Source organism: Maniola jurtina, chromosome 7 (assembly GCF_905333055.1).
Source record: "Maniola jurtina chromosome 7, ilManJurt1.1, whole genome shotgun sequence".
NCBI lineage: Eukaryota > Metazoa > Arthropoda > Insecta > Lepidoptera > Nymphalidae > Maniola > Maniola jurtina.
Window position 1 is genome coordinate 4,427,437 of NC_060035.1, and position 26,436 is coordinate 4,453,872.

The following is a 26,436-nucleotide window of genomic DNA, read 5'->3' on the forward strand; positions in this document are numbered from 1 at the left end:
TTCAACACTGTCTATAAGCCATGTTGTCCAATCAAACAAGAAAGTCACACATATTGACTGGAAATCAAGCGTGAATTCGGGCTTGTCTGGAAAGTTTGCGCCAATATTCCATTTCCGAGCAACGCGCCGCTTTTACTACACACTTGAAAGCTTTTACTCTACACTTGAAAGCACAAATTTTATGGCACCCGATATCTATATAATAGGTATGAGGTAGGTAAGTAGATTGGTACCAACTTTACATACAATTTTTAGGGATCCGTATTAGAAAATACGATATAGGTACCCTATCTAATCTATTTATAAAACACATCGTCATGACCAATCATCGCGGCTCACTACTGATCATTGTTCTCTTCTCATTTTTGCGGATTGGTAAACTTCATAGACTTTTAAGAACATTATGGAAAGCTCACAATTTTTATTTTCGGTGTTTTCCTTCAGCGTGAAAGCAAATGATAGGTAGGTATATTCAATTGCTCAAAACACACATAGATACCTAACTTAACCTAACTCCGAGAAATTACAGATGCAAGCCCGGACTCAAAGCCCGGACCCCCGGTTGAAGGACGACGTCTTAACCACTAGGCTATCAGAGCTTTTTTACAAACTCTACTTTTTCATATACCTAATAAATAAGTCTAGGTAAGTAGGTAGGTACGTAGATAGGTACATTTTAGTAAGGCATTTAGGTATACCAGCTGGGACAAAGCTTAGAATATGTCACCTTAAGATATTAGGTATGTGTTTACTTAAACTAAGTAGGTACCTACCTACTTTAAGTGTCCACTTAAACACATGCCTTGTGTTTTTACCAGCGTAATCTTCTTGAACTATAAAGTTAACATGCCTGGTGCATAGCCATTATCACTCGGCCTGTGCAGACGCCTGCATAGTTCGGCTGGCAGTCAACAGAATATAAATAATTCACTCCGTCTGTGTTAAAGCAATTATAATGTAACATGTCATCTCGCCGGTTGAAATAAAGGTAATTTACTTACAGTTTTCGCAACAACTGCCCGCTAATGTGGCCAGGAATAGGGGGAAATAATTAATGTTTCATAGCATCATTATTTTGTGGCAAATACGCGTGTGTGCGTGCGGGGAGGAGATGTCGCGGCGCAGGCGCAGGCCCCGCCCCCCGCGGCTAATTGCGCCAATCTGCGGGGCGCGTCTCACGCACACACGCATTTTTACAAACCAACACAATCACACACTTCGACAATTGACAAGTAAGACGTACAGCGCATTAGGGAAATGCACGCACAGATTTTTTGCGGCACTCATTCATCGCTAAATTACAAAAGAAATTAATGTAGCCACCGCGTAATGAGCGGTTAGAAACCTATCATTATCTTCTCTTACATATAATAAAACAGAAGAAGGCCTTCTGCACTCTGATTAAAAAAAAATTGAAAATCTTCACAGAATAAGTAACTAAGTAGGTATCTAAGCAAGAAACTTAGATACACAGAACTACCTAAGTACCTACCTACGAGTAGTTATAGGTATATTTACGCAACGGACGCAAATAGGTACAACCAAGTTTTTAAAAATATTTTTTCTATTTTCAAGATCACAACCACTCTCAACGGTAAGTACCTACCTAAGTAGGTACTTAAGCATAGGTATCGGTGTTACTTGCCAGCTGTGTATAATGATGGACCACAGGTATTCTGCTCATATATTTCTCGATACGTACCTAGTACTTGCCTAGGTTACCTAGGATACCTAGGTTTATTGCTGCTTGTGTGGACCACGCAAAAGTTTTGTTCGTACACCTGATGAGATATTTTTGGTAAAGATTCCAAAGCTGAACTGATCATAGCAATACAAGCAAACAAAATCATCACCTGTAATTGGTGTGCCACGAAAGATTGTATCAAAACATGCAATAAGTTAGTATCTATAGACGTATCTCATACCTATCTGCTTGATAACCTTGCCTAGGTATCTAATCATGAAAGACATAAGACACTCCAAAATCAATCTTTTTTAAGATTTCCTTATTTAAAAATAATCGCCACAGATCTACCGGCTTTAGTCCGGTTTCCGTTTCGGAATGTTGTCTCTATCGAAATTGTTATGGAACAAGCAAGTCCATGGTTTCAAAAACTAGGGTATCTAACCTATACCTACTTAGTAAGTAATACAAGCTCTCCAAACATTTTCCCATATTCGCCAGACAAAATAAAAGGAGTGAGGGAAACAATAAGACTAATGGGTCGACGAAGTCGTATGATGGGTGAAGTGCACGAGACGAGACACCGACGGACGGACGGTAGAGCACATTTGAGCAAAAGGAATGTTTACTCAATTTAATTGGTATAGTGATGAGGCCGCCACTTTCATATTCATTTACTTCACCAGACTGAGTAATTGGAAAAAATCTAGCCTGTTAAGGGATTGGACGCAAAAAGACAAGGATGCCCAGCCAGTTGGCAGATGGATGGCTAGGGTGACTATACCTTTAGTTTCTCTCCGGATTAGTCCCCGTTTAAAACCCTTTATGAAATCCGGATGAAGACGTCATATTATTTGATTCTACCCCACGTAAATTAATAGACCAACAACAACAATGAGGTCCGTAATTCTAACCAAAGTAAGCGACATACTAGTTTAAAGGATTGCGAAGCTGAAGTGGCAATAGAAACACAGTCGAAGAAGCGATAGATGTTGTGGTCCTAAGGCGAGGTTTCTTGCTAAAATGGCGACCTGCCGGGCGATTCAGAACACTCGATTCGGTAAGTTACCGTTCGATAAGACGTACTCTTCACTGAAAAATACGTCTTATCGAACGATAACTTACCGAATCGAGTGTTCTGAATCGCCCGGCTGATATCGAAATGCGCAGGGTTGGCAGAAGCCCACTAAATGGACAAAAAACATCAAACAAGTCAAGCCAAGGGAGCCGTTGGATGCAAGCGGCGCAAGACCAGGGCATGTGGAAATCTCTTTAAGAGATATACCTACGTCCAGCAGTAGATAATATATTCAGTTGGTTGACGAATTCATTTTCAGATAGGTACTCGTACGTTTAAGCGGTGGTGAATAAAAACTCTACTCAATACAACTCTGCAGGCTTATAGATAAATCAGTCAAGTATTACCTACCTACATACCTCTACATATATAAGTACTTACTAATGTTTGAATATTATCACTCACTCACTGATCACTGATCCTAATGAAAATTTATATAAAAAGTGTGATTCGAAAGTGTGTACCTAATCTTAATATTAAGCTTTATGCTAGCTTGCATTAAGGAAATTAAGTAATGTCCTAAATTCAATAAAATAGACGGTTACCCTACCAATACCTAGAATATATTGATACACCCAGAACTCATAACGCGAGGAGTCAAAAGAATGTGGTTTGGCATCACATTCCTACATGGTTATACCTCTACCTAGTATCTACTACGTACCTAGGTTAATAGGTACCTACTACATAGATACTAGGAGATAACCAGGAATCAGTTTGCATTGAATAATAAAGGATTTTGACCCTTAGGAGACATGAGATTAAGAATAATAACAAATATTCTATTAATACAAAAATGTAATTTTTATTACGGTATTTACAACATTAGTTTCCTAATTTTAAAGAGTTTTTTCATTAGATGATTTGCCTATATTGGAAAATCACTTATTCGTTATTATACATTTTCATTACTTATCCTATATCTAAAAATGATTGCTTATCATAATGTGATGATGACTATTTTGAATTTTCAAGAAAATTGAAGCCCGATTTTAAGACTTTTCTTTTTTCTCACTACTATTAAAATGCTTGCGATGAACTTGGATACTACTTTTTTACTTAGGTAAGTAGGTACCTATATAATATAGGAATTTCTTATGAGTACAGAAAAACAAAGATTTCTTACACCGAGATGAAATCGCAGTGAACATCTTGTTATTAGGTACCTAAGTATAAAAAATTTAATTAGGTAAGTATTCAATAAAGACGTCGTAATAATATGTATATAGACAGCTGTTTAGTGAGTAATATTTTTCGATAGTTAAGCATTTATGGAAACTAATGAATAAGTACTTTTTCTTTTGGTTTAAAAAAACCATCCGTTTTAGTCCACGGTACTTAATTAAGGTAATACCAGGTTCAGGGTAAGTATTATGTCTTTACTTGTAAGTCTTGTAACTGGTGTTACCTACATTGTTACCACTTGCCTTATAAAGTGAAGTGTGTAGTTATTAATAATTGTAAATAGCAAATAAGCTTCTGTTATGAAGTTTAACAGCTAATTAATTAGTTGTACACCTGCTATACTTATCTATCTATAAATCTATTCACCTTTTATCCTATATAAATAGTTTTTAAGTAGAATGCAAAATGACTTATTTTACAAAAACCGGTCAATGCGAGGCGGGCCTCGCTCTTTTAGAGTTCCGTACATAATTATGAACATCATATTTTGGATGTATGAAATATTCAAATAAAAATTCAAAATTCAAAATATTTTTATTCAATTTTACAAGTTCTTATGTATTTCTTTTCCGAGCTAGAACGTCGCAATAAACCGTGAAAGAAAATCCCGTTCGTTTTAGTCAGAGCTTATAAACTATTTTTACTCCAGATTTATGCCAGCGGTATAACGCTGTCTCGTTTTAACAGTGTCTTAAGTCTAAGCAAAGACAAAGTGCGCTCTATAGATCTCAGCCTGAGAAGAAACCCGTGCTCAGTAGTGAGCCGGCGATGGGTTGATCATGATGATGATGAGGCTCCATTAAATTAGCTTAGATAGTATTTCACGTTCCAAGAAGTTCACAGTCTAGTCGTGAATCTCGGTCGGCGTGTGATAAATAATTTTATCCGCGCCATCAATCGCGTCACCAAACAATAAATTATTGGATGAGCGTCAAATCGACTCGCCTGTATCGGGTTACAACTCAGCCTACTAAGTAGGAAGAGGTATTCCAAATTGTGTGTTCCAGTCATATTTTATTAGTAAATTAGAATTACATGATATTAATATAAGTTTACGAACATTGAAATCGGCATTATTTTTCCTGCCTCAAAACAATTGATATTACCGTTAAAGTTTTCGTAGATCAGTAGGATCTACGAAGATACAACTAGTTACCTTTTTATAACATTAAATTTAAAAAAAATCGGCCAAGTGCGAGTCGCACTCGCACACGAAGGGTTGCGTACCATCGTACAGTAAAAAGAATTTTTTTTTCATGGCGGCCATTTCGAAATTATTATTATTTACTGTCGTAGCGGCAATAGAAATACATATTCTGTAATTTTTGTAAAAATAGGTACCTACAGCCAGACGGGCGAACGGACGGACAGACAGCGGAGGCTTAGTTTAGGGTCCCGTTGGCACCCTTCAGTACGGAACCCTGAAAATTAAATAGTTATACGCATCGATGGTTATACGGAACATACACAACTATTCCGAACAACAAGTGTAAATTAAAAATTTATAACACCCCCGACAAGTGAAGGTTACAGTAACAAGAAAAGAGCTGATAACTTTCAAACGGCTGAACCGATTTTCCTGGATTATAGCTAAGAACACTCTCGATCAAGCCACCTTTCAAACAAAAAAACTAAATTAAAATCGGTTCATTAGTTTAGGCGCTACGGTGCCACAGACAGATACACAGATACACAGACACACAGATACACAGATACACACGTCAAACTTATAACACCCCTCTTTTTGGGTCGGGGGTTAAAAATAGTGTTCTATAAACTGACAAAATTTGTATGACAGTGGAGATCAACTTGTGGAATCAAAAACTACGCTTTTTCAAATCACTCTTATTGGGAACTGAGTTTAAAAGTGATTGCAGTACCGAACAGATAAACAAACAAACGGTCCTACAAGAAAATGATATATGTTTAAATATGTTTCTAATGCAAATTGAATTTTTAAAACTTGTTTATTTTATCAAGGATTATTTTAACACGCAACTGCCTTATCTGAATAGGTAGATACGCATCGCCCATTAATGTACCTACCTACTTGTGTGCAGTTATCGTTTTGTTAAGTGATGAAATTTATTTGGTGATATTATCAATCTGGGAATGTCATTATGTTTTGTTCCTACTTCAAAAGTTTGCATCAATGTCACTCATAGACCACTAGGATATTTTTTTTTTGTCAGTAGTTACTCGTTGAGTACATAAAATAGCCAAATGCGTGCTCGAATACGTAATCTAAGGTAGGGTTCCGTACCTTATATTGAAATACCTTATATTGTCTGAAAAACTTTAACGGTCCTTATATCCTAAACGGTAGCTTTTTTTAAAAAACTGTCTAAGAAACTTCATAAAGATTTCAACCGAAAAGATTTTAAAGATCCACACTCTCGTCTTCCCATCGCCGGCCCACTACTGAGCACAGGTCTCCTCTCAGAACGAAAAGAGCTCAGGAGGTATTTATCAAAATTTAAATATGGCTCTATGTAACAGTATGTAGGTACCTATCTATGTAGATAGTAGCGGTAACAGTTTCTATAACTGTGGTTTGCAATCTCTTTTAATTAATTTTTAAAATAGCTGTGACACACAAACAGACAAACAGATGGACAAACGTACTAAATGAAATTAATATTAGAATTCCGTTTTTTAATACGGAACCCAAAAAATATAAGAATTAGAAAACATGAAGAAATAGAGGATTGGATGAACTTGGATAAAAGGCTTCAAATTAGGTCCTGGTAGATCAATTAGAACTGTAGGTAAGCTTTATAAGTTTAGAGCTTTTTCAGAAGACGAGGAATGAAATAGGTATTATTATAAGTGTAAGTATATATATTTTTGCATTTTTTTATCTGTGTAATTCAATGAATGTAATATGCTCAAGAATACGGAGTATAAAAATAAGGCATTACAGTTTATTAAATAAATAAAGTTAATACAATTATGCGGTGGCCGCGAGGTCGAGCCGCGAGCCCGCTCGTAAAATGTTAAGTGAAAACGATCCGCGTTGTCATCGCACCGAGTTTATACACACCTCAGTCAACTTAAAATATGCTTTATTGCCCTTTTTAACAGCCAGAAAGTCGACAGGACAAAGCGCACATAAATAAAACAACAAAACAACTCGAAAGCGTTAAGTGAAATTCAATAGAGTTTTCAAACGCGAACTGTTTTTTCCAATTTTCAGTGGCGTAAATGAACAACGCGTAAAGAGATGAGGATCAATGTTTTACGTAATTTTATAGTACCCGATCGAGTCGACCGCTGCCGTCGACAAATGAATTTACCAAATTTAGATATAATCAAAAGCGACAAGGAGCCGCATCGTGACTGTGGACATAACACGATAAGGGACTGGGTTTACAAACAGGCTAAAATTTTTGTTGGACGAGGACGTACATAAAGTATGGGGCATTACTGCTGTGAACGCGACAAAATCGATTCCGAGTTCCGATTCCACGAAGTGACACAGTTTCTTAAGTGTCACATCACTACCGACACACCGCTTAATAAATTAAAGGGCATAGGCCGCATGCCAATCTAGCCTTTAAGGACCACGCTATAGACGTGTTTCGTCCACCTTCGGATGAGTAGTTAATTTATAAAAAAGAGCCACCTGTCTCCACGAAAAACTTTATAGCGGCCATAAAATTTAAACCTCAAAAGACAAAAACAAAAAGAATGGAACGATTTTTTCTTTTACGGTCGAGACCCATTTTAGATCGTGTTTACCTAAGCTGTCACCTCACAGAATGGCGATTTTGACTGGTCGAAGCCGGTGAATTAATTGTGGAGGTTTCGGAGAGATATCGTCTGATGCGCGATAAGATTTGGCGGAGCTGCCGGGTGCCGACCATCCCGGGCCGCGATTTGATTTTAATACTGACGGTTTCCTCTGCGGAACACGATCGCGCTTAACATATTTAATTGTTACGACTCTTAGTTCTGCTAAGTTTCTCCGAGTTAGTTTAAAATAAATTGATGTTATTTATGGTGGTAAAAGTATTTTATTTCTTGGATTTAAAATTGTACAAAAAGACGACCCTGCCATGTTTAGCAACACAATAGTAAAAGTCTGCGAAATTACTCAATTTGCAAAATTGGCGCACTTCATGCATACCCGACTAAAGGTACTAAAATCAGACCTAATAAAAACTACATAATTATTCGTCGCTGTGTTAAATAAATTTAAAAAAAAATCAGTAGGCATGCGAGCTGAGGAAGTCATCGGAATGTCTTTGCCGAGTTTGAATTTCTTATACAAATATTCGCGCTTGCGACTCGGCAGTACCTAATATGCGATCAGTACCTATTACCACAGCCTGAAAAGTCTAAAAAGACACTTCCATGCAGTCGGTCAATGGAGAGAGCAATCATGCGGGGTCACAGGGACGAGACGGGAGAGGAATTATAAGTACCGACCGGCAGAATGAACTTTACCTAATCATTTGTTTCATAGTAGGTAGTAGTGGATCAATCTTTTCGGTATTTTGGTGCTACTATGACCGTAAAGCAAATATCAAAAACGTCGTCTCAGGCCTAGACCGCACAGGCAAGGTGATGATGACGTAACAGCGATTCCATTAAAACAAACACGTGTAAATGTACCTACAATACCTTTTATCACAGCTATTATGGAGGTATCGTTTAGATGATATTGCCACTCTAATAGTGTTTAAACAAGTTTATTTTAGCGGAATCGTTTTTGCGTTTTCGTTGCATTTGCATTGCCAGGAGATAAGACCTTGACATTACTGTATATAATTTACGCTGTGGTATTACTATGTACTAATAGCAAGCTGAAGTGCAGGCAGTGGGCAGGCCATGCCTGTCGTAGAGGCGATGGCCGTTGGAGCCGGAAAGTCCTTGAGTGGAGACCGCGTATAAGCAAGCATGTGGGATGCCCTCCAGCACGATGGACTGACAATATAAAGCGGCTGGAGGGAAGAGGCTGGATGACGAAGGCTGAGGACCAGGTGTAGTGGCGCTCTTTAGGGAGGGCCTATGTCCAACAGTCGACCACATATGTCCACATGCTGATGATGATGATGATTACTATGTGAAAATAGGTAAGTGAACTTACCATGCGAGCCAACCGCCGGCGAGTAAGGGGCGTGCATCTGCTGGTGGTAGTAGCGGGCGCGACTGTGGTGGCTGCCCTCCAGCGGCGAGTGGAAGAAGCCGTCCCCGTTGGCCTCGACGTCGCCGCCGGCCGGGCTGCCGTTGACGCGGCTGTCGTACCAGCGCTGCTGCAACGCCCCGCCCGCCCCCGCGCCCGCGCCGCCCTCGCTCATGTCCATGACCGCCGCTCCGACCTCACAAACCATGCATCGTTTTTTACACACGCACTTTAAGTCCGCACCCCTATCCGCATTTCAAGAGTCAAGCGCCGAGGAGTGCTCCGCAGTACCGTCGACCCAGTTATCGAGTGCCGGCCGGGCTCAATCTTGACGTCATCGAGACGACCTCACGTTCACACGACACTCGACCGATTCATACCCGTATCTGCAAAGACGGATAGCGATTAACAAATAAAACTAAACTCCACTAATATTAGGTACGTGCGTGGCGGGCTATTTTCGTAACATCAAAGAAAAATCAGTAAAATAATAAGTCGGTATTATGTCAAAAAAGAGACAATCAATTAAGATAAAAATGGTGCGCTATCAAAAGACGTCCGTGATATCGATACGCTCCCAATTTGATTAACTGATATACAAAACAACACTCGATACGGCTGCGATAACGTGTAACCGCGCATTAAGCGTTGTTAGCCAACCGAGTACTGATTTTTATAACTACTATACTCACTAGATATCTCTGCTTTGTATCTAGTTACTTACTCACTAAAAGGCACCAATTTTTACACGTTTTTATAAAACACTACTTGATGCCAGCTCTACATTGCAATGCGACTCGCGCACTATCTACTCGTAATCCTAGGTACATTGATGGTAGGTAGGCAGGTACCTACTATGTCAGAAATATTCACGCAAGTGCCAACAACAATTGTACAAAGTTTCAACAGACATAATTGATGCGCGAACGTATACCTAAATAGGTAACGAACAGACAGACAAACTTTATTTTTGTCTATTAGGCCAAAGCTGCTACGCTGGCCCAGCGCGGATAAGCAGACTTACGCACTGCCCGCTTAGATCGTTGAAGCAAACATCGTGAGGAAACCTACATGCCTGAGAGTTCTCCATAAGGTATGTGAAATCTACCAATCCGCACTTAGCTAGCTTGGTGGACTGTGGTCGAACCTTTCTCGTTCTGAGAGGAAACCCATGCTCAGTAGTGAGTTGTCGATGGGTTGACTCGCACTTGGCCGGGTTTTTTTCTATGTACACCAGTCAAGATAAGACCATTTTGTAGGCCAATCTCTCTGCCTTATACTTAACTACTTAACATTATGTCCATATTCCATTTGAATAAAAGCATATTCTTTGTAGCGTGCCATGTACTACCTACCTATTAGTACTTAGGTACTTAAATACTGTCTGAGATATATTAAGGTTGCATTCTATGAAATAACTCATACCTACTAGGTGTACAGAAACGCAGCGCGAATAAATAACTACTTACTTATTTTATTCAACTTGTGAATAGAGAATTCAGTCCATGAATTTGTTCAATATGACTTATGGTTGTTTTGCTCCTATTGTTATTGTGTTACAGATAGATAAGACAGTAATAAAAATAATATATTTGCGTAAAAAGGGCGCGCACATACAACCTTTTTTCTTATTTTTAGGGTTCCATACGTCCGATGAAAAAGCGGAACCCTTATTAATCTTCTATTTACCTAATTGCAACTTAAAACTGAACATTGCTAATATTAGGTCTCCAATTTTCCAAACCAAAATTCTAGAATCTAGATTCTTCATTTTCTAAAGCTAATGTTCAAAAATAAGTTCATAATACCTACAGATAGGTATACCTACCATATCCACCTGATAATAATTAATTACTTATTGTAAAACTGAGCGATTACTGGCACTTACGCTCGCCTCTATTAATTTATTTGTCTTTAGATTAGATAAACCAGAAATCCGATTCGATAACATCTACTTATAGATTGTATCGAAGCTAATGTCCAAATTAATACTGCACGATACGTAATGAACGATTCAAATCACTGCCAATTTAAGTGCTTACTGTAAATCCTTTACAACTTGCAAAATTCACTTCTTCAAAATAATATTTTTCCCCTAGGTATATTATTAGGTACACTATAATTAAGTATCTTTGCGTATAGTTACTCTACATCCGGATTTTTACCAGTTTAATTGATTTAAGTAACTATTATTCAATGGCAGGATGGGGCATTACCATTTACCAATACCTACCAATACCTAGTCAAAAGTTTATTAAAATACGTGCCCTAAAGAACACATAAATAATTTGTCTCTAGATAGGTACTTTGTTGTTTTATAGCAATGCCTTTTGTAATCCAACATCAATCCAATTTATTTTTATATAAGCTATTTTTTTACTTTTATTTTTATTAGATTTTATATTGAGTTGGGTATTTCAGTTATACTTGCCATTTTATTCGCAGGTTCATAATATTATTATGATATAAACAAAGGTCAGGTAGGTAGGTAGGTAGGTAGTTATGATTAGAGGTGCGTAGCAAAATCAATATCAGTCAGTATGTTTATAGGTATATTCTATAAGGAAAAGCTGACTGACTGACTGATCTATCTAACGCACAGCTCAAACTGCTGGACGGATCGGGCATGCAGATAGTTTAGTCACGTTATAAAATTCAGGATTACTTATCCTACTATACTTTTTTTTTACAAAAAACGCTTTGATTGTTTAGAATAGGTTAATATGGGCACATTTTTGATAAAACATTACTTCGATCGATCAACAAATAAATATTGAAATTAAATCTCGGCTACTGGTATTTGATTAAGATGGGGATTAGATTTATGATTAGATTCTATGATCTAGATTTCAGATCAATGATCCTCGAAAAATTTTGCTTATCGTATACCTACTTATCCTAAACGAAGTTCAATCACCTTACATCAATTTTTATCCAGTATTTTTTTTGATTTTTTTTTTCAAGAATATTCCCCTTTCCCCTCTAATTAAAGGTAAAGCTTGTGCCAGGAGTGGGTACGACAACAGTGCAACGGGTGGGGGTTTGAACGGCCGACCTTTCAGAATTCAATCAGCTCCTCAACCGTTGACCTATCGAGGCTCTAAATTAATTAGAATAAAGAATTAGATACAAGTATGTCGATTTTTGCTTACTTTCCTAATTAAATTATGTTTGAAACTTAGAGAGATATGGATTATAGAATCTAGTAAAACAAAAAGAAATTGAAAGACACCTAAGTAAATAAAATATAATAACAAAAATATTATATTAACCCTTAAAATTAGATTCAGAAGAATAAGATTATTATTAGTTAAGAATCTCAGGTTACAGTTTGGATAAATATTATGTGCTACATTTACATAAAAGACACCAAAAACTCCTGGGAATCCATTTTTTTATAAATTATTTAAGGGATCTCGCATTTAGAATTATTTTCATGTAGATAGGATGTCATAGTTATTCGCTGTATGCGATAAATAGCCCACACCTTATCTCTTTTGAATAGTTTTTAATTTCTACACAAAATCTGAGTCGTGAATATTTTGTTTACGGGCGTTAGTAGTAAGTATTAGGGTAGACTGGACACGGTTGAAACATTTTAGCATATATCTTCAATTAAGTAGGTACATCGGGATTAATTAAGCGAGAGATGACGGAAATATATTAAATTAAAGGAACATTTATCTGTCTACTATTAGGCAATGTTATTTGAGATCACTGTATTGTATTTTGTGTGAAATCAAATTAAAACAAAAAAGTAATTTGTTCCAACCGCCCCCATGCCAGGGTTGAAAAGTTGCTATAGAGTCTGTGAATACAAAACAGATTCTCACCAATCCGATAAACCGGTAGGTATGGCATATCACAACCGTTAAAGCCGCTATCTGTCCATCGACTGAAAAATCATTTCACAGATGATAAAAAAAAAATCAAATATTTATCGCAAATTGCGTCTATTTCGTATGATTTCCTCGTTATATCGATCGATATAATGATAAGTAACGAGAAACATTTTACCTAATTCGGGTCCCTAATAATAAATGAAAGATGATTTACATTCTATAATAAGTAGGTACAAAATAAGTTTATTAGATACAAAAAAAATTAACCGACTCGAAAAAGGGATATTCCTCTTAGAAATCGAATCAAATAGTTAAAGCAAATAAACCTATTTACCTACCTTTAGGCACTTTAGATAGGTACCTATAAGTAACAAGAGATAATGGATGGCGCACACCATACATTTGTCACAAGCAGCAAGAGTCGGATGTATCAGGAGCATCGAAGTCATTCTGACAACGCGAACGTTAGCAAATTAGCGCTAAACTGATCTCTACTCATGTATTTCTACGGCATGTCCGATAGGTACTACTGAAAAATGCCCCTTTTTGCCCAATTTTGCAGTTCTAGCGTCTCTTGCGCTGCATTAATATACATCCTATTGGCACATTTGCAATTTTTACTATAGGTACTTACTACTTAGGTACCTACTCACCTACTACGATCGGATTTTTTTACCAAAGTTGTAACGATTAATGACCATAATTAGTTACGTCTTTAAGTGGTAGGTATATGTTTCGGGTTCGATTCTCAGCAAGGGCAATTTGGGAATTTATAAGTTCTAAATCGTTTTTGGTCTAGCCTAGGGTTCAGTTATGGCTAGTTATAACCCAACTGGCTAGCATATATTATGGTTATACTTATTATATACTATTATGTTTACTAAAAAGATAAGTACCTACTATCTATTTAGTACCTAGGTCCTAGGTAATATACCTACTTAATAAGTAGTATATCTAGGTACCCCTTCCAAGTAGGTACTTACTCAAGTCCGCTTCCATCTTAGACTGGAGTTCGCCGAAAGCTACATAAACAACGGTTGCTAAATCAGCTGGTTATTTCGAAACCGTCGTTTAAACAACCGTTTTAATATTTACTGTTCATCACGAAAAAGTGTAGCATGGTTACTAAATCGGCGGAACACCATCTGTTCTCAGCTACGCTGCTGCTACGAACGAACGCTAAAACGCAATGCGTTAGCGAAGACACATTGTCATTATTATTCAACACAACAAACTGTGACGCCTATATTTAGGAGCATAAAATAAAATACTTTCAACTGGAAAAGTACAAAGACGCTATGGGTAAGATGAACTACACTATTGTTCTAAATTTTGCCAGGTAGTAACCGTCCCAAATTTACAACTTCGGGGCCCCGACGTCACAGTCGTGATCATGTGTCCTGCACGTGTTGGACTGTTGATTTTTTGCTGTCGTGTTGCCGTAATTATTTGTGCGTGCATTTAAAGATGATTTTAAGAGATTCTAGTGTTTCAAATAATTTCAATATTAAAATGGAGGGCCAAAAATGTGTACAAGTGATTTTTCAAGTGACGACAAGCGCATCAGTTCAGAGTTCGTTTTAAAATATCAAAATATAGTGGAAAGTAAGATAAGTAATTATTTCCAACCATTACATTAATCACTTGTTGCACGCTACTGAAATGAACGACGCAAAGACAAATCGAAATAATCTAAATTGATCTGTACACAAAGGCACAACAGATGTAAAAATGTGGAAACCCCGGTTAAACGACCCTTCCGAGCTCGGTTAGGTAAAACGGCCGTTTTAGGGCTGCAAACCTCGGTTAGGTGCTGGTGAACAGTAAAAATCACTTAATCAGCCGGTTTTCTAATAATCAGCCGTTTTAAAAGTCGGTGAACTCCACCCTTAGACCGTTATCGAATTAGTTACAAAAAACCGGCCAAGTGCGAGTCAGACTCGCGCACCGAAGGGTCCGCACTCGGGTATTTTTCCGACATTTTGTACGATGAATCAAAAACTATTATGCTTAAAAATAAATAAAAATCTGTTTTAGAATGTACGAGTAAAACCCTTTCATATGATACCCCACTTGGTATAAGTAGTTATTTTACTTTGAAAATTAAAACACATTTTAATTATTTTTTCTGTGATGTAACCACAAATTCACGGTTTTCAGATTTATACCTGCCAAATTTCACGATTCTAGGTCAACGGGAAGTACTCTTGGGTTTTCTTGACAGACACGACGGACGGACGGACGGACGTCCAGACAGACAGACAGAAAACAAAGTGATCCTATAAGGGTTCCGTTTTTCCTTTTGAACTACGGAACCCTAAAAACGGAATTTTGCAGACTAATTAGTATGGAAGGATTTCTGAAACACCATTCCCATACAGTTAATGATGTGTATAGGTATGTAAATGTTCCACGTGGAAACCTTGTAGCCTTGTACAGTTCCTTGCACCCATATCGATCACCTAACTGGGTGTTGTGGATCAACTGTAGAACCAGTTAACACCGAGTCAATTGAGCTGTTAATGCTTATTTAACAGAGAGCTATAATATTAGAGCAGCCATTTCATGTATCTATCTAATTCAAGTAACTTGCACGCTTTGACGTCATACTTGCACATAAGAACTTGCATAACGGAATGCGGCTTTAGTTCCAAGCCTACGTTCTTGAAACAATTCGTCAAAAAATGTGCCCCTACTATGGGTATTTATTTTGAGCATTTTGTGAGACAGTTTGCTACTCTAGGGTCCATCTATCTGAATGTTATTCAGTAGATATTTACTTACTTGCAACTCTGAAATAACTTAAAATGCTATACAAGTGTAGGTAAACTGATTTATGGTACCTATACTTGTAATGTACTTATTTTAAACTTAACTCCAAATATTATGTAGATAATGTTTTATTTGTAGATACCTACCAGTAATGCCTATACGTACAAGATAGGTATACCTAGGTATTGATTCGGCGAATAGGATTTATTTGGAAGCTAAGTCTTATTATCTTTGTTTTTACCTAAGTACCTAACTACCTACATGAAGCTAAGTATGTATCTAGCTACTATAAGTTAGTAGTATTATGTAACCATACTAAAACTGGTCATCTCTTAGATATGTAACGTAGACATTGTATTATGATGCTGTTCCTATAATATAGGATGTGGAATAGATAATAAGTATAAAAATTGCAACTTAAAAAGAAATGTGTGTAAGTAGGTACCTATACTTAGTAGGTAAATTTTGGTAGTGGCAAACTACTTCAGCCTATATTTTCAAAAAAATAAGAGTAGGTATAAGTATAATGATTTTTTACGAATTTAACTGTAGAATAGGTAGACTTACCTATAGGTATTATTTTGGGATTCAAAATTCAAAATGTTCAAGAGATAGAAACAAATTGGTTCAAGAAACTAAAACTTGGTTTAGTCCAAAAAACGGTAATTAAAAGGTACCTTACTTAGTTAATTAAAAAAAAAATAAAGACATACTATGATGGGCATACTTAGTAAAGCGGTGATAGTCTACTGGTTAAGACGTCCCCGGCCTACTAGTCCGGGGGTCCGAGGTTCGATCCCGGCCACGCATCAGTAACTTTTCTTTGCTTTAACGGTGAAAGAAAACACCGTGAAGAAACCTTCTTCCTGAAAGTTCTTCATAATTTTCTCAAAGGTGTAATAGTTGAATTTGAATCGAAGTCACAGTAGTTTATGAATATCCACTGAAATCAATATTCCTACCACAAATCACTGTTAGTAGCTGTTAGTTCGAGGTTTGTTATCTTTGATAAGCGTAATGACATTGTTACATTTGCCAACCTTGTATTTTGTTTTGTAGTATTTTTCATAATATGATTATGAAATATTGTTTTGTGTAGGTACCTACTTACTAAGAATCATCATCATCGCCATTAACCCATCGCCAGATCATTACTTACTGAATACGGATCTCCTCTCAAAATGAGATGGGTTTGGCCATAGCACAGTTTTACGAATGGCCATAGTCTCTACCACGTCTCAAATTATATAACCGTGTAAAAATACTTAGCTAGCTACTTACCTAGGAAAGCAGGCTTACCTACCTAATTGATTTTGAAAAAAAAATATTTTACCTAGTGTAATGTTGTGAATGTTAACAATTATTAAGCTGAACTTTGTTTTTTAAAATCTAGATAAATAAATACATAAAGAAATCTGCATAAAAATCTACAGCTTCTTCCTACTAAGTGTCTACTGCCTAGGGAAGAACTTGAAGGTATCTAAGAATAAAACAATTTTTTTTTTGTAAATCAAATTAAGTAAATTATGAAATCAAGTAATGAATTAATTTAACTAGGTAGCAACATAACAGCTGTTTTTATAAATCGTAGATGAATAAAAACCACACCATCAATCGAGTACCTATATAATCAAATACCTAGTAGGTATTGTATTGTACAATGAACCAAATTTTTTATACTTAGATTTAATTATTGAGTATATTATAAAATTAATCTAACTAATGAATTTTTACGACTAGGTAGCCACATAACAGTTTCTATACACGAACAACCATCGTACTTATTTCAGAAAACACCAATAACCACACCATCAATCGAGCATTATCAAACAAGTTATAACAAACATGATGTTACACCCGGACGGTTATCAGTACTTATTAAGATTAGACTAACTCCCAATTAAGATAATTGATTCCTCCGCCGCCGGTTAGGCCCAAAAAAAATATGTCCGACACAATCTCTGCCTTTTATCGGATGTGATGCCATACGTCCCTACCTTTACAAAAGGTCTCTTAAAAATACTCAGTGTATTTCGTACTTAAACGTTTTGATAACTCAAAATAATTACTGTTTTACCCTAGAAGATATTTAATTTATATCAATTACTATTCGTGTATTTCAGGTAAATACATTATATTTTTATTTTGTAAAAAAAAATAAGTACTTAGGTAAGTAGATAATTTTAGCCGACTCCGGCAAAGCCAAAAGGAAGGGTTATGATTTTAGCAGTCTATGTACCTATACTATGTATGTGGGTAAGTAGGTAATGTATGTTTGTATCCAAATTCTGTGTGTTCCACCGTAATGTCTAAACTACTGGGCCGATTTTATTTAATGAGGTGTCAATTGATTCGGCGTAAAGGTCCGGGTGACATAGGCTATGTTCTATCTATACGAAAAAAATTTACCTAACGGATTTTAAGTCAAAAAAGTGGAGGTCTCTAAAAAATTTTTTTTGCTATTGTATCGAGTGGGATGTCAAATGAAAGAGGAGAAAATTCTGAGCTGACAAATATAAAATGTACAAATATACCAAGCGACAGAAAAACAATTTTACTCTAATACTTCAGCGTTTATTAATACGATCGCAGTCGGGTTTTAGTTTTCAACTTTATCTTGTTGGGAAATTCTATCGCAAAAAATTAAATTAAATATCGTACCTATACCTACCTACTTATAATGAATCCATGTAGGTAATTTGTAGACATATTAATTGAAATAAGTTTTATCGATTCTAAACAAACATTTTAAAGTAGAAAAATAAAGGCATTTTAATGCTAACATTTCGAAACAAAGATTAGAGGAAAGCTCTATAAAATTATAATGCGTCTAAAAGATAAGTAACATCGTTTTTAATTTAGTCATGAGGTTCCGTATATCATTGTTTTAGGGTTCCGTACCTCAAAAGGAAAAACGGAACTCTTATAGGATCACTTTGTTGTCTGTCTGTCCGTCTGTCGTGTCTGTCAAGAAAACCTATACTTATAGGGTACCTACTTCCCGTTGACCTAATATCATGAAATTAAGCAGGTAGTTAGGTACCTACTTTCCTACGTGTAGCAATACCACAATAGAACAGAATATGAGTACCTGGTAATAATACCTATGCCTCAAATTTACTTTTTTCAGGTTATTATTTTGCTTTTATTATTAATAGGTAGGTAGGTATGTGTATTTCACTGTGTTTTTAAATAAATGTTTTCGATTCTAAGAATACCATATTATTCTTATGGTTATTGTAATAAAATAGGAAAATAAATAATAAACAAAGTTGGATAGGGACACTATATTAGTGAACAGACTTTACTCACAATATTTTTTATATAAATTACGGAACCCTAACCCGCTCTAAGCCGCTTCCAACTAATCTTGGAGCAGAGTGGACCACTCATACCCGACGTTAAATTGATAGGGTTTGATCGATGCCTTCCAACACTAGCAGTCTTATTCATAAAAATCCCTTAATATAGGTTTAAAACGTTCATTAGCTAAAATGCTCATTAGGCCTATTAAACGTTTCATAACTTTCTTTATTCATAAAGGTTCAATAAACCTCTCACAACTAAATTCTCGCTATAGGCTAGTTTCGCTTTGTTATGTTGTCGTTCTGATGAATTCATAGACAAAATTGCAAAAAACTGGGCTCTACACAGAAAAGTGACACAGGTGTGACATTTGTTTTCGAATTTCGGTCAATTGTCTGAGTTCTGGAGGATAGTTAGGTATTATCGTTCGGAGTTTTGTTCCGATTTATTTAATTATAAAAATGGAAACAGGAAGGAATTTAGAAATTAGCGTTAGATTTTATTATACTATTTAAAAAAAAAGATGTATTAGGTAAAAGTATGTATTAGAATTTAGATACAGTACCTGGACATTCATGGAATAAAATCCTTTTTTTTTTTTAATTGAAAATATTACAATAAAACTTAAAGCTAGCCTTATCTAATTACTATACAAATCATGCCCGTGTGGAATGGTGCCAAGAATACTGGCTGCATTTCCACGCTTGACAGCCAGGCTGATCCGTTGCGCAAAAAATGAGCCAGCCCTTTTTTTTACCCAAATCCTTCTCGGTTTATGTAGTTAGGTACTGAGCTGCATCACCGCCATATTTCTTACGTTAGAAGAAATCACATACCTATGTAAAAGAATGATTACATGAAAAGAAACTTCGAAATTAGGTAGAAACTTTTAGGTACCTACTTCACGACGTCCATCCCTAGCATCTTATGGCAATTAAAACTTGCAACTCTAGTTAATTACCACAGCCTCTCGAATCCAGAATAAATAACGTACAAATAATAATGACAATGCAATGGCACTAGAATCAACCAAAACAAAATAACCTCACTTCCAAACAAATTATCAGCTGTTAAGACAAGACGGCGGCCATCTTGTTCTTTAATAAGGGTTTATAGTAGGGTTCAGCCTGTTATAAGTTATGGAGCCGCTATTGAACACTTTTAGCACTATTGAACGTTTATGAATCATGTTTTTGAGAACTTTGCTTATAACAAGCTAATAAAGCTTCTACAAATTTTTATGAATAAGACTGTAGAAGTTTTAATAAATTATTGAGACTCCTTGATACCTACGTTTAAAACTAAATAAAATCAACTGAATCTATTGCTTATCTAACAGTTTAAATATTCATCTAAAGGTATTCATAATTTGTAACAATATAAATAATAAAACAATTTGATCCAGATTTATTGATTTTTCATGCGCCTATTCAGACCTCAACGATTTTAAAATAGAACCGTTTATTAAAATAATCTAATTTTAAATTATTAGGTACTAAGTAGTTAGGTATACCTCCTACCTACCTATTGGTAAGTACGTAGGTAGTACGTAAATTAATCTTAATTTCAAAGATATTATAAAACTCCAGATAAGCAAAGCTAATACGATTGTTCCTATTTTAAAAAGTGAAGATAAATTCGTAAGTACTTGTGTGAGTCATTTAGGTATTCGTAGTGACAACAGACTACATAATATTATAGGTAGATAATATTAGGTATAACGATGGGGTTTGAGCACCTTCTTGACACCTACAAACATAAAAAAAGTTGCTTGGTTTACAGATTGTGTTAAACGACGAATGAAGTCCTATTAAAAAATAATACCTATAAAAATTTATAACACCCCCGACAAGTGAAAGTTACAGTAACTAGAAAAGAGCTGATAACTTTCAAACGGCTGAACCGATTTTCTTGGATTATAGCTAAGAACACTCTCGATCCCACCTTTCAAACAAAAAAAAACTAAATTAAAATCGGTTCATTACTTTAGGAGCTACGATGCCACAGACAGATAAACACACGTCAAACTACAACACCCCTCTTTTTGGGTCGGGGGTTAAAAATGGTAAGTAGGTCATAAAATAAGTCTCTAAGTACTTACCTACTATTTATAAGCTAAAACAAATTAACAATAGCATTCTAATTCACAATATTAGCAATTATCTATGTAACTACAAGATGTTAACGCTTATCTATCATCAATTTTGCAAATATATTACCTATATTTATGTAAACCTTTATAGTGATAAAATTCATGAATTTATTCATTAGATGTCATACAAGACATAGGTAGATGCGTATCTTCATAGGTGTCAATTATTATGGTTCTATTGAATTCATCAATTTGTTTCTAATCCAATAATCATATGTTATTAGTTCGTCCTTGACAGGTTATAGCAACAGACTTGCACCTGCTTCATGGTTATAATCATGATGAAAATATGTATCACCAAGGAACACCTATTTTCTTCTCGTGTATAAATTATGTCTATCATAATAAGGGTACTATTGGAATGTTATATCGGTATTTAAGTACACTTAAGTAGGCATGTACCTAGGCAGGTATTATTTTCTACTTTTTTTATTTTCGCTTGCCACAAATTCTTATTATTAATAGGTATATTTAATATCTGATTGTTAAACAATATTATGATTAAAATCTGATCATTTGCTTTTTACAAGTAGCTATATGTTTCAAATTTTTATTTTTTTAATGATGGACAAGCAGGATATAGCGTCTACATATGTATGTCCGGCGGAAATGTGTACCTACGTAACGCACACAAACACAGCTTATCGAAGGTTAATCGATGGCAGCGTTTGCGCATCTCGGACCGCATTCAAATTTCGAACAACTGTCATGGCGACCGATCGCAACGTCCGAAAACTGAATGATACGAATACTGTGACATTGACATTGATTTGTTGATACTTTTTTATTTAACTGTAACACGGCTTTGAGTTCCTGGTAGGTATAGCCTTATGAGAGCAAAAAAGGCTTATGAAAAATGCCTACAAAAATATCCCTCTAACTATAGGTAGGTACTTATTAGCAATGAAAGACAAAAGTAATCTAAGGTTTATCACTTTGAAAATTAAATTATTTGCAAACTTTTTTCCTTATCTTTTAGGGTAGGTACTGTACCCGCCCGAAGAGACCCTATTGCCCAGCGGGCTGTATCTACCTCATGAACCGTAATACCTAGTGTAAGCTTGGCCCATATTAATTATCTATAAAACATAGTTGGCGCCACTCAAATCATAACATCATATTAGAAGGCGTCATTGATTGGCTGAAGTTGTTCAACATCTGATCGATAAACGTACTGTATATAAAATTCTTATAGTTTTTAGTTGATGAATTGTAGCATAATAAAGGATAATATTTGTAATCAATATATAAGATGAAAACATCTTTATTACTTAGATGATTTGTGAAACGAGCTTGATGATTTGTATATTAGTCACTAAGTTTATTCATTGTACAATTTGGATTGGCCGATAACGATAAGATAAAAAGGGGAGTGGCTAATAAACGTGGAGAGGTTACCTGTAAGAGTGGTTTTAAAACGACGACATTCAAAAAAATATACGAACGTAAGAGGAACAACATTTATTTGACACAAATGTAAAAGTTAATAAATTTAAATATGAAATAAAAGTGTAATAATTTATCATAAAGATTGTGTTTGTGATTTCGTCAGACCTTACCCAAAAGGTCAGAAGAGGGACATCAAGAAAATATAATATTTTCTTGTCACGCTCACGACTCAGAGAAACAAGTGGAAATATACAGAGGAACGAGAAAGAAGTGGAGGTCTAGTAGACCACAGACATTTTGGAGCACAAGGCCAATATTTGGGCCTCAATATATCAAAGTACCTAGTCATGGCATCAAAGGATTTCTGGATAAACGGGTAGGATCTTTCCATGATTTTATTTTTATTGATACCTATTAATGGTAATTTTTTTTTTTATTTGTGTGGGTTTTCGTTTTGTTTGTTCTACATTTAGTTATCATTTTGTTAGAAAGCTTTGCTCCGAGTTGGAATGGAAATTATATAACGTTATGATACCTAGAATTACCCACATGTTTATAATTCATCTTGTATATTGGTTATACAAATGCGATCGACCTTCAAATTGTGGTTTAAATAACATTGAGGTATTTAGAAGGCTTATTTTACAATGAAAAATGAAAAATGTTTATTTACAAAATACAGTCTTGTACAATTTTCCTGTGTCTGTGTGGTGGTACCCGCACTAGGTTATCCTGTATCGTGGGTACAATGGAATAGATAGTGAACATAGTGTTAAACAATATAAAAAGTGTGGTTTACTTAATGATGGGCGTTATTGTTACTTTTAAATAGTTTTCAGGATGTATCTACTATGTCCTGCCGGGGTTTTATTTCTCATTAAATGATTTCACAGGTGAATATCTCACGGAACGTGGTATTTCAATCTTCACACTTGTAATCGTGTGCCGAATTAGTTTGGTTAAGAGTTACGATAGGGATTTATTTTCACATAGTGGTTTTGTTTTACGGAAGGTAGGTTCTGGATTTAGGTTCAATCGTTTGCTGCACTCATTGTATAGATAGATGTTTTCCTTTTTCTAGCACACAGTGACGCGATATTATCACACAGCACTCATTGGGCATCTTGAATGTTGTTTTGTGAAATTATTATTTTTTGTAAACCGCTTTGGGATAAGGTAGAAAAAGTTACATGAAATAGCTTTTCGTTTTACGCCTGCCAGTGAAATAATCCGTCTCTACTTGTAATGGTTACTAAGTGATTGGGGATATAAAATGTTAATTGATAAAAATGAAGGTGATCCGTTGTAATAAAGTAATAGTGACCAGGGTTAATAAATTGAGCATTTTGAGAAATATAAATCCTAAAATGGGTGTAAAAGTAGGTTTATCTTATCTGGTTATTCTTTAACTAAATTTAAAATTATGGTAGGTAGGTAGTCAGATAGTTTTAAAATACGGGGTGCATAAATAAGTGTTTTTTTTTTACAAAAGTGAGGAGAAATGTTTTCATTTATCTATTTTTACCACTTGAAACGCGTAATGTTTGAGTTTCAAACATAACTTTGCTGATAACAGCTCACCATGAACAACCCATGGCCGGCCCACTACTGAGCAACAAGTGTCTCCTCACAGAATGAGAAGGGTTTAGGCCGTAGTCTACCACGCTAGATAACAGCTAATTTACTTTTAATACTGGCACAATAATTTGAGTACTACGAGTAGCAGGTAGGTATAGTATATGGGCAGCGGGGGTTTTTTTTTTTTGTTTACCTGTATTCACGCAATTAACTGTGTACTGCCGCATTTAAATGCAATATGATTTTGTTTTTATTGGATTAACATCGCTTGGCGGGTTAAATTCCTGGCAAATGTTCTATTAAAATTAGAGTAAGTTTTTTTTTTAATGGTAATATACCTACAGTACTGCCCTTAGGGCAGGGCGCGATTATAAGTACCTACTACCAAAATACTATTTTCTTTGTTGTACGAAAGAAATTTTAGGCAAATATCTTTGCACTACGCTCGCGTTTGTGGCATGACATTATCCCAGAAATATATTTAAAAAAATTTTCACGCTCGCTTGACTCGCTTCGCGATAGTTCAGTTTCGATATGCATTTAGTTAACGAAACTCTCAGGAAACCACGTTTGTTGTGCTCTCGAAATTGATCAGTCTGTTTGATAAAATCGAAATGCGGTGCCTTATAAATTTCGCTTAGGAGCGCCGGTAGTATCTCATGATAATATGAATAGTGATCATAATTTTTTTTTTTAGGCTGATTAAGCATTGAAGGTTTTTCGGCTGGTCTGGCATTTCGCCTGATTTTATGTTTTTGCTTATTTAGCGCGTTCAGGAAAGCTTTGACAACGTTTTATAACATGAGTATATATATATTTTTTTTGTTTTAGTTACCGAAACAGAAAAAAAAAGCATTAAAGATGTGGGACCGAGGGATAAATCTAGTGTGATTTTTGGTTGGATTATGAAGTTGTAGTTAGGGTATTTAAAATAGAAAGATTTCAATTGTAGGAAATGATGTAAAACATGTTGAGGATAAGTTGTGTAATAAAGTCGATAATTCACTTGTTGGATGTCACGCGATCTCATTGCGAGGAGGAATCTTTTTCTTGTCTCTGTTTTTATAAATACGGTGTTCTGACGGGTTTTTTATTTACGTCTCGGATTATTGAATACTTTCGGTGTTTGATTGGACGGTTAGAGGTTGCAAAAGCAATCGCCCTCTAATTAAAACATTTATTTAGGCATTAGTTCAATTTGGATTAAATCTCGCGAAAAGCCACGGTGGCTGTCTCTCGCGCGTCTTGGAAAGACATTCCTAATGCCTGTTTTTCTGAGGGAGGGATGCATTATCAAGTGAGATGAGCTGCAATGTTTGCGGCTGACTATTTTGGAAAATTTGCAATCGTGGCAAGTGGAGTAAAGTTTGACTAAGCTATTTAATGAACAAAGTATATAATGGATTTGGTGAATGGTTATATTATATAACATTTTGATAAATGGATGAATTTGAAGAGTGTATGTATGTGGTTGATGCACATTTGTTTCATATTTTTACTTAAGTTATAAAGTATTACATTTGGTGAGTAGTTATTTATATTTGGTAGGGTAGGTTTGATAAACAGGTAGTTATCTTGATTAATAAGTGAGTTATCATTTTATAAATGCGTACTTTAATGTTTGATGAACTGGTATACTTGATAAATGTGCATATTTTCATACTTCAAAGACAAGTTGTACCTATTAGTTTCTTCAAGCTTTTAGTTGCTGATAATTATATTAACATTCTTTAGAGCGCATGTCCTATGGACGAAATCGTTTATACATACTTTCACTGTTTGAAATGTTACAATCATAAAGATATAGTTATGACTAGAGGGGGTCATGGCTTGTTGCCGCTCTTGTACATCCATGTGTCAACTAGGTATTGTTATCTCAGTATATTTCAGGGAACCTCCGTTCGGGTGAAAGCGATAGCTGTTGGATAAATGCTTGTTGGGTTATCAGAAGACCGTGTAGTCTTCGATGAGGTTACTTGTAAATATTATAGCGAAATAGTAAGTTTAAAAATAGAATGAGGCTAAACTAAAAAAATGAGACAAAGATAAAAATAATAACTTAAAGCATTGAAACAGCATAAAGTGAAATAGTAACTTACAAACTATACATACATATTTACGAATTATGTAGATAGATATAGTATTACTGGATTATGTATATCAAATAAGAATACTGTCAGCTCATGTTTTGTTTTCGGCGTGGTAATTTTACGCTTAAAACTCATAAGAGATATCATGAGGTTCGCTTTCTGTAAAAGTTATTAGCTTTAACAGTTAATTGATTTATTACATTATTTATTTATTATACACTCAACAAGTAAA

General features: G+C 35.5%; 1 protein-coding gene across 3 annotated transcripts in view; it reads right to left on the bottom strand.

Moving 5' to 3' along the window:
- The window catches only part of LOC123866733 (GATA-binding factor C-like), a 171,267-nt gene that overhangs the window by 129,537 nt on the left and 15,294 nt on the right, over window positions 1-26,436 (bottom strand). For all 3 annotated transcript variants that reach the window (XM_045908413.1, XM_045908412.1, XM_045908411.1), the window contains exon 2: window positions 9,040-9,461. In XM_045908413.1, the coding sequence (XP_045764369.1) occupies window positions 9,040-9,283 (244 nt within the window). In that variant the 5' untranslated portion in view covers window positions 9,284-9,461. The remainder of the gene's footprint in view (window positions 1-9,039; window positions 9,462-26,436) is intronic.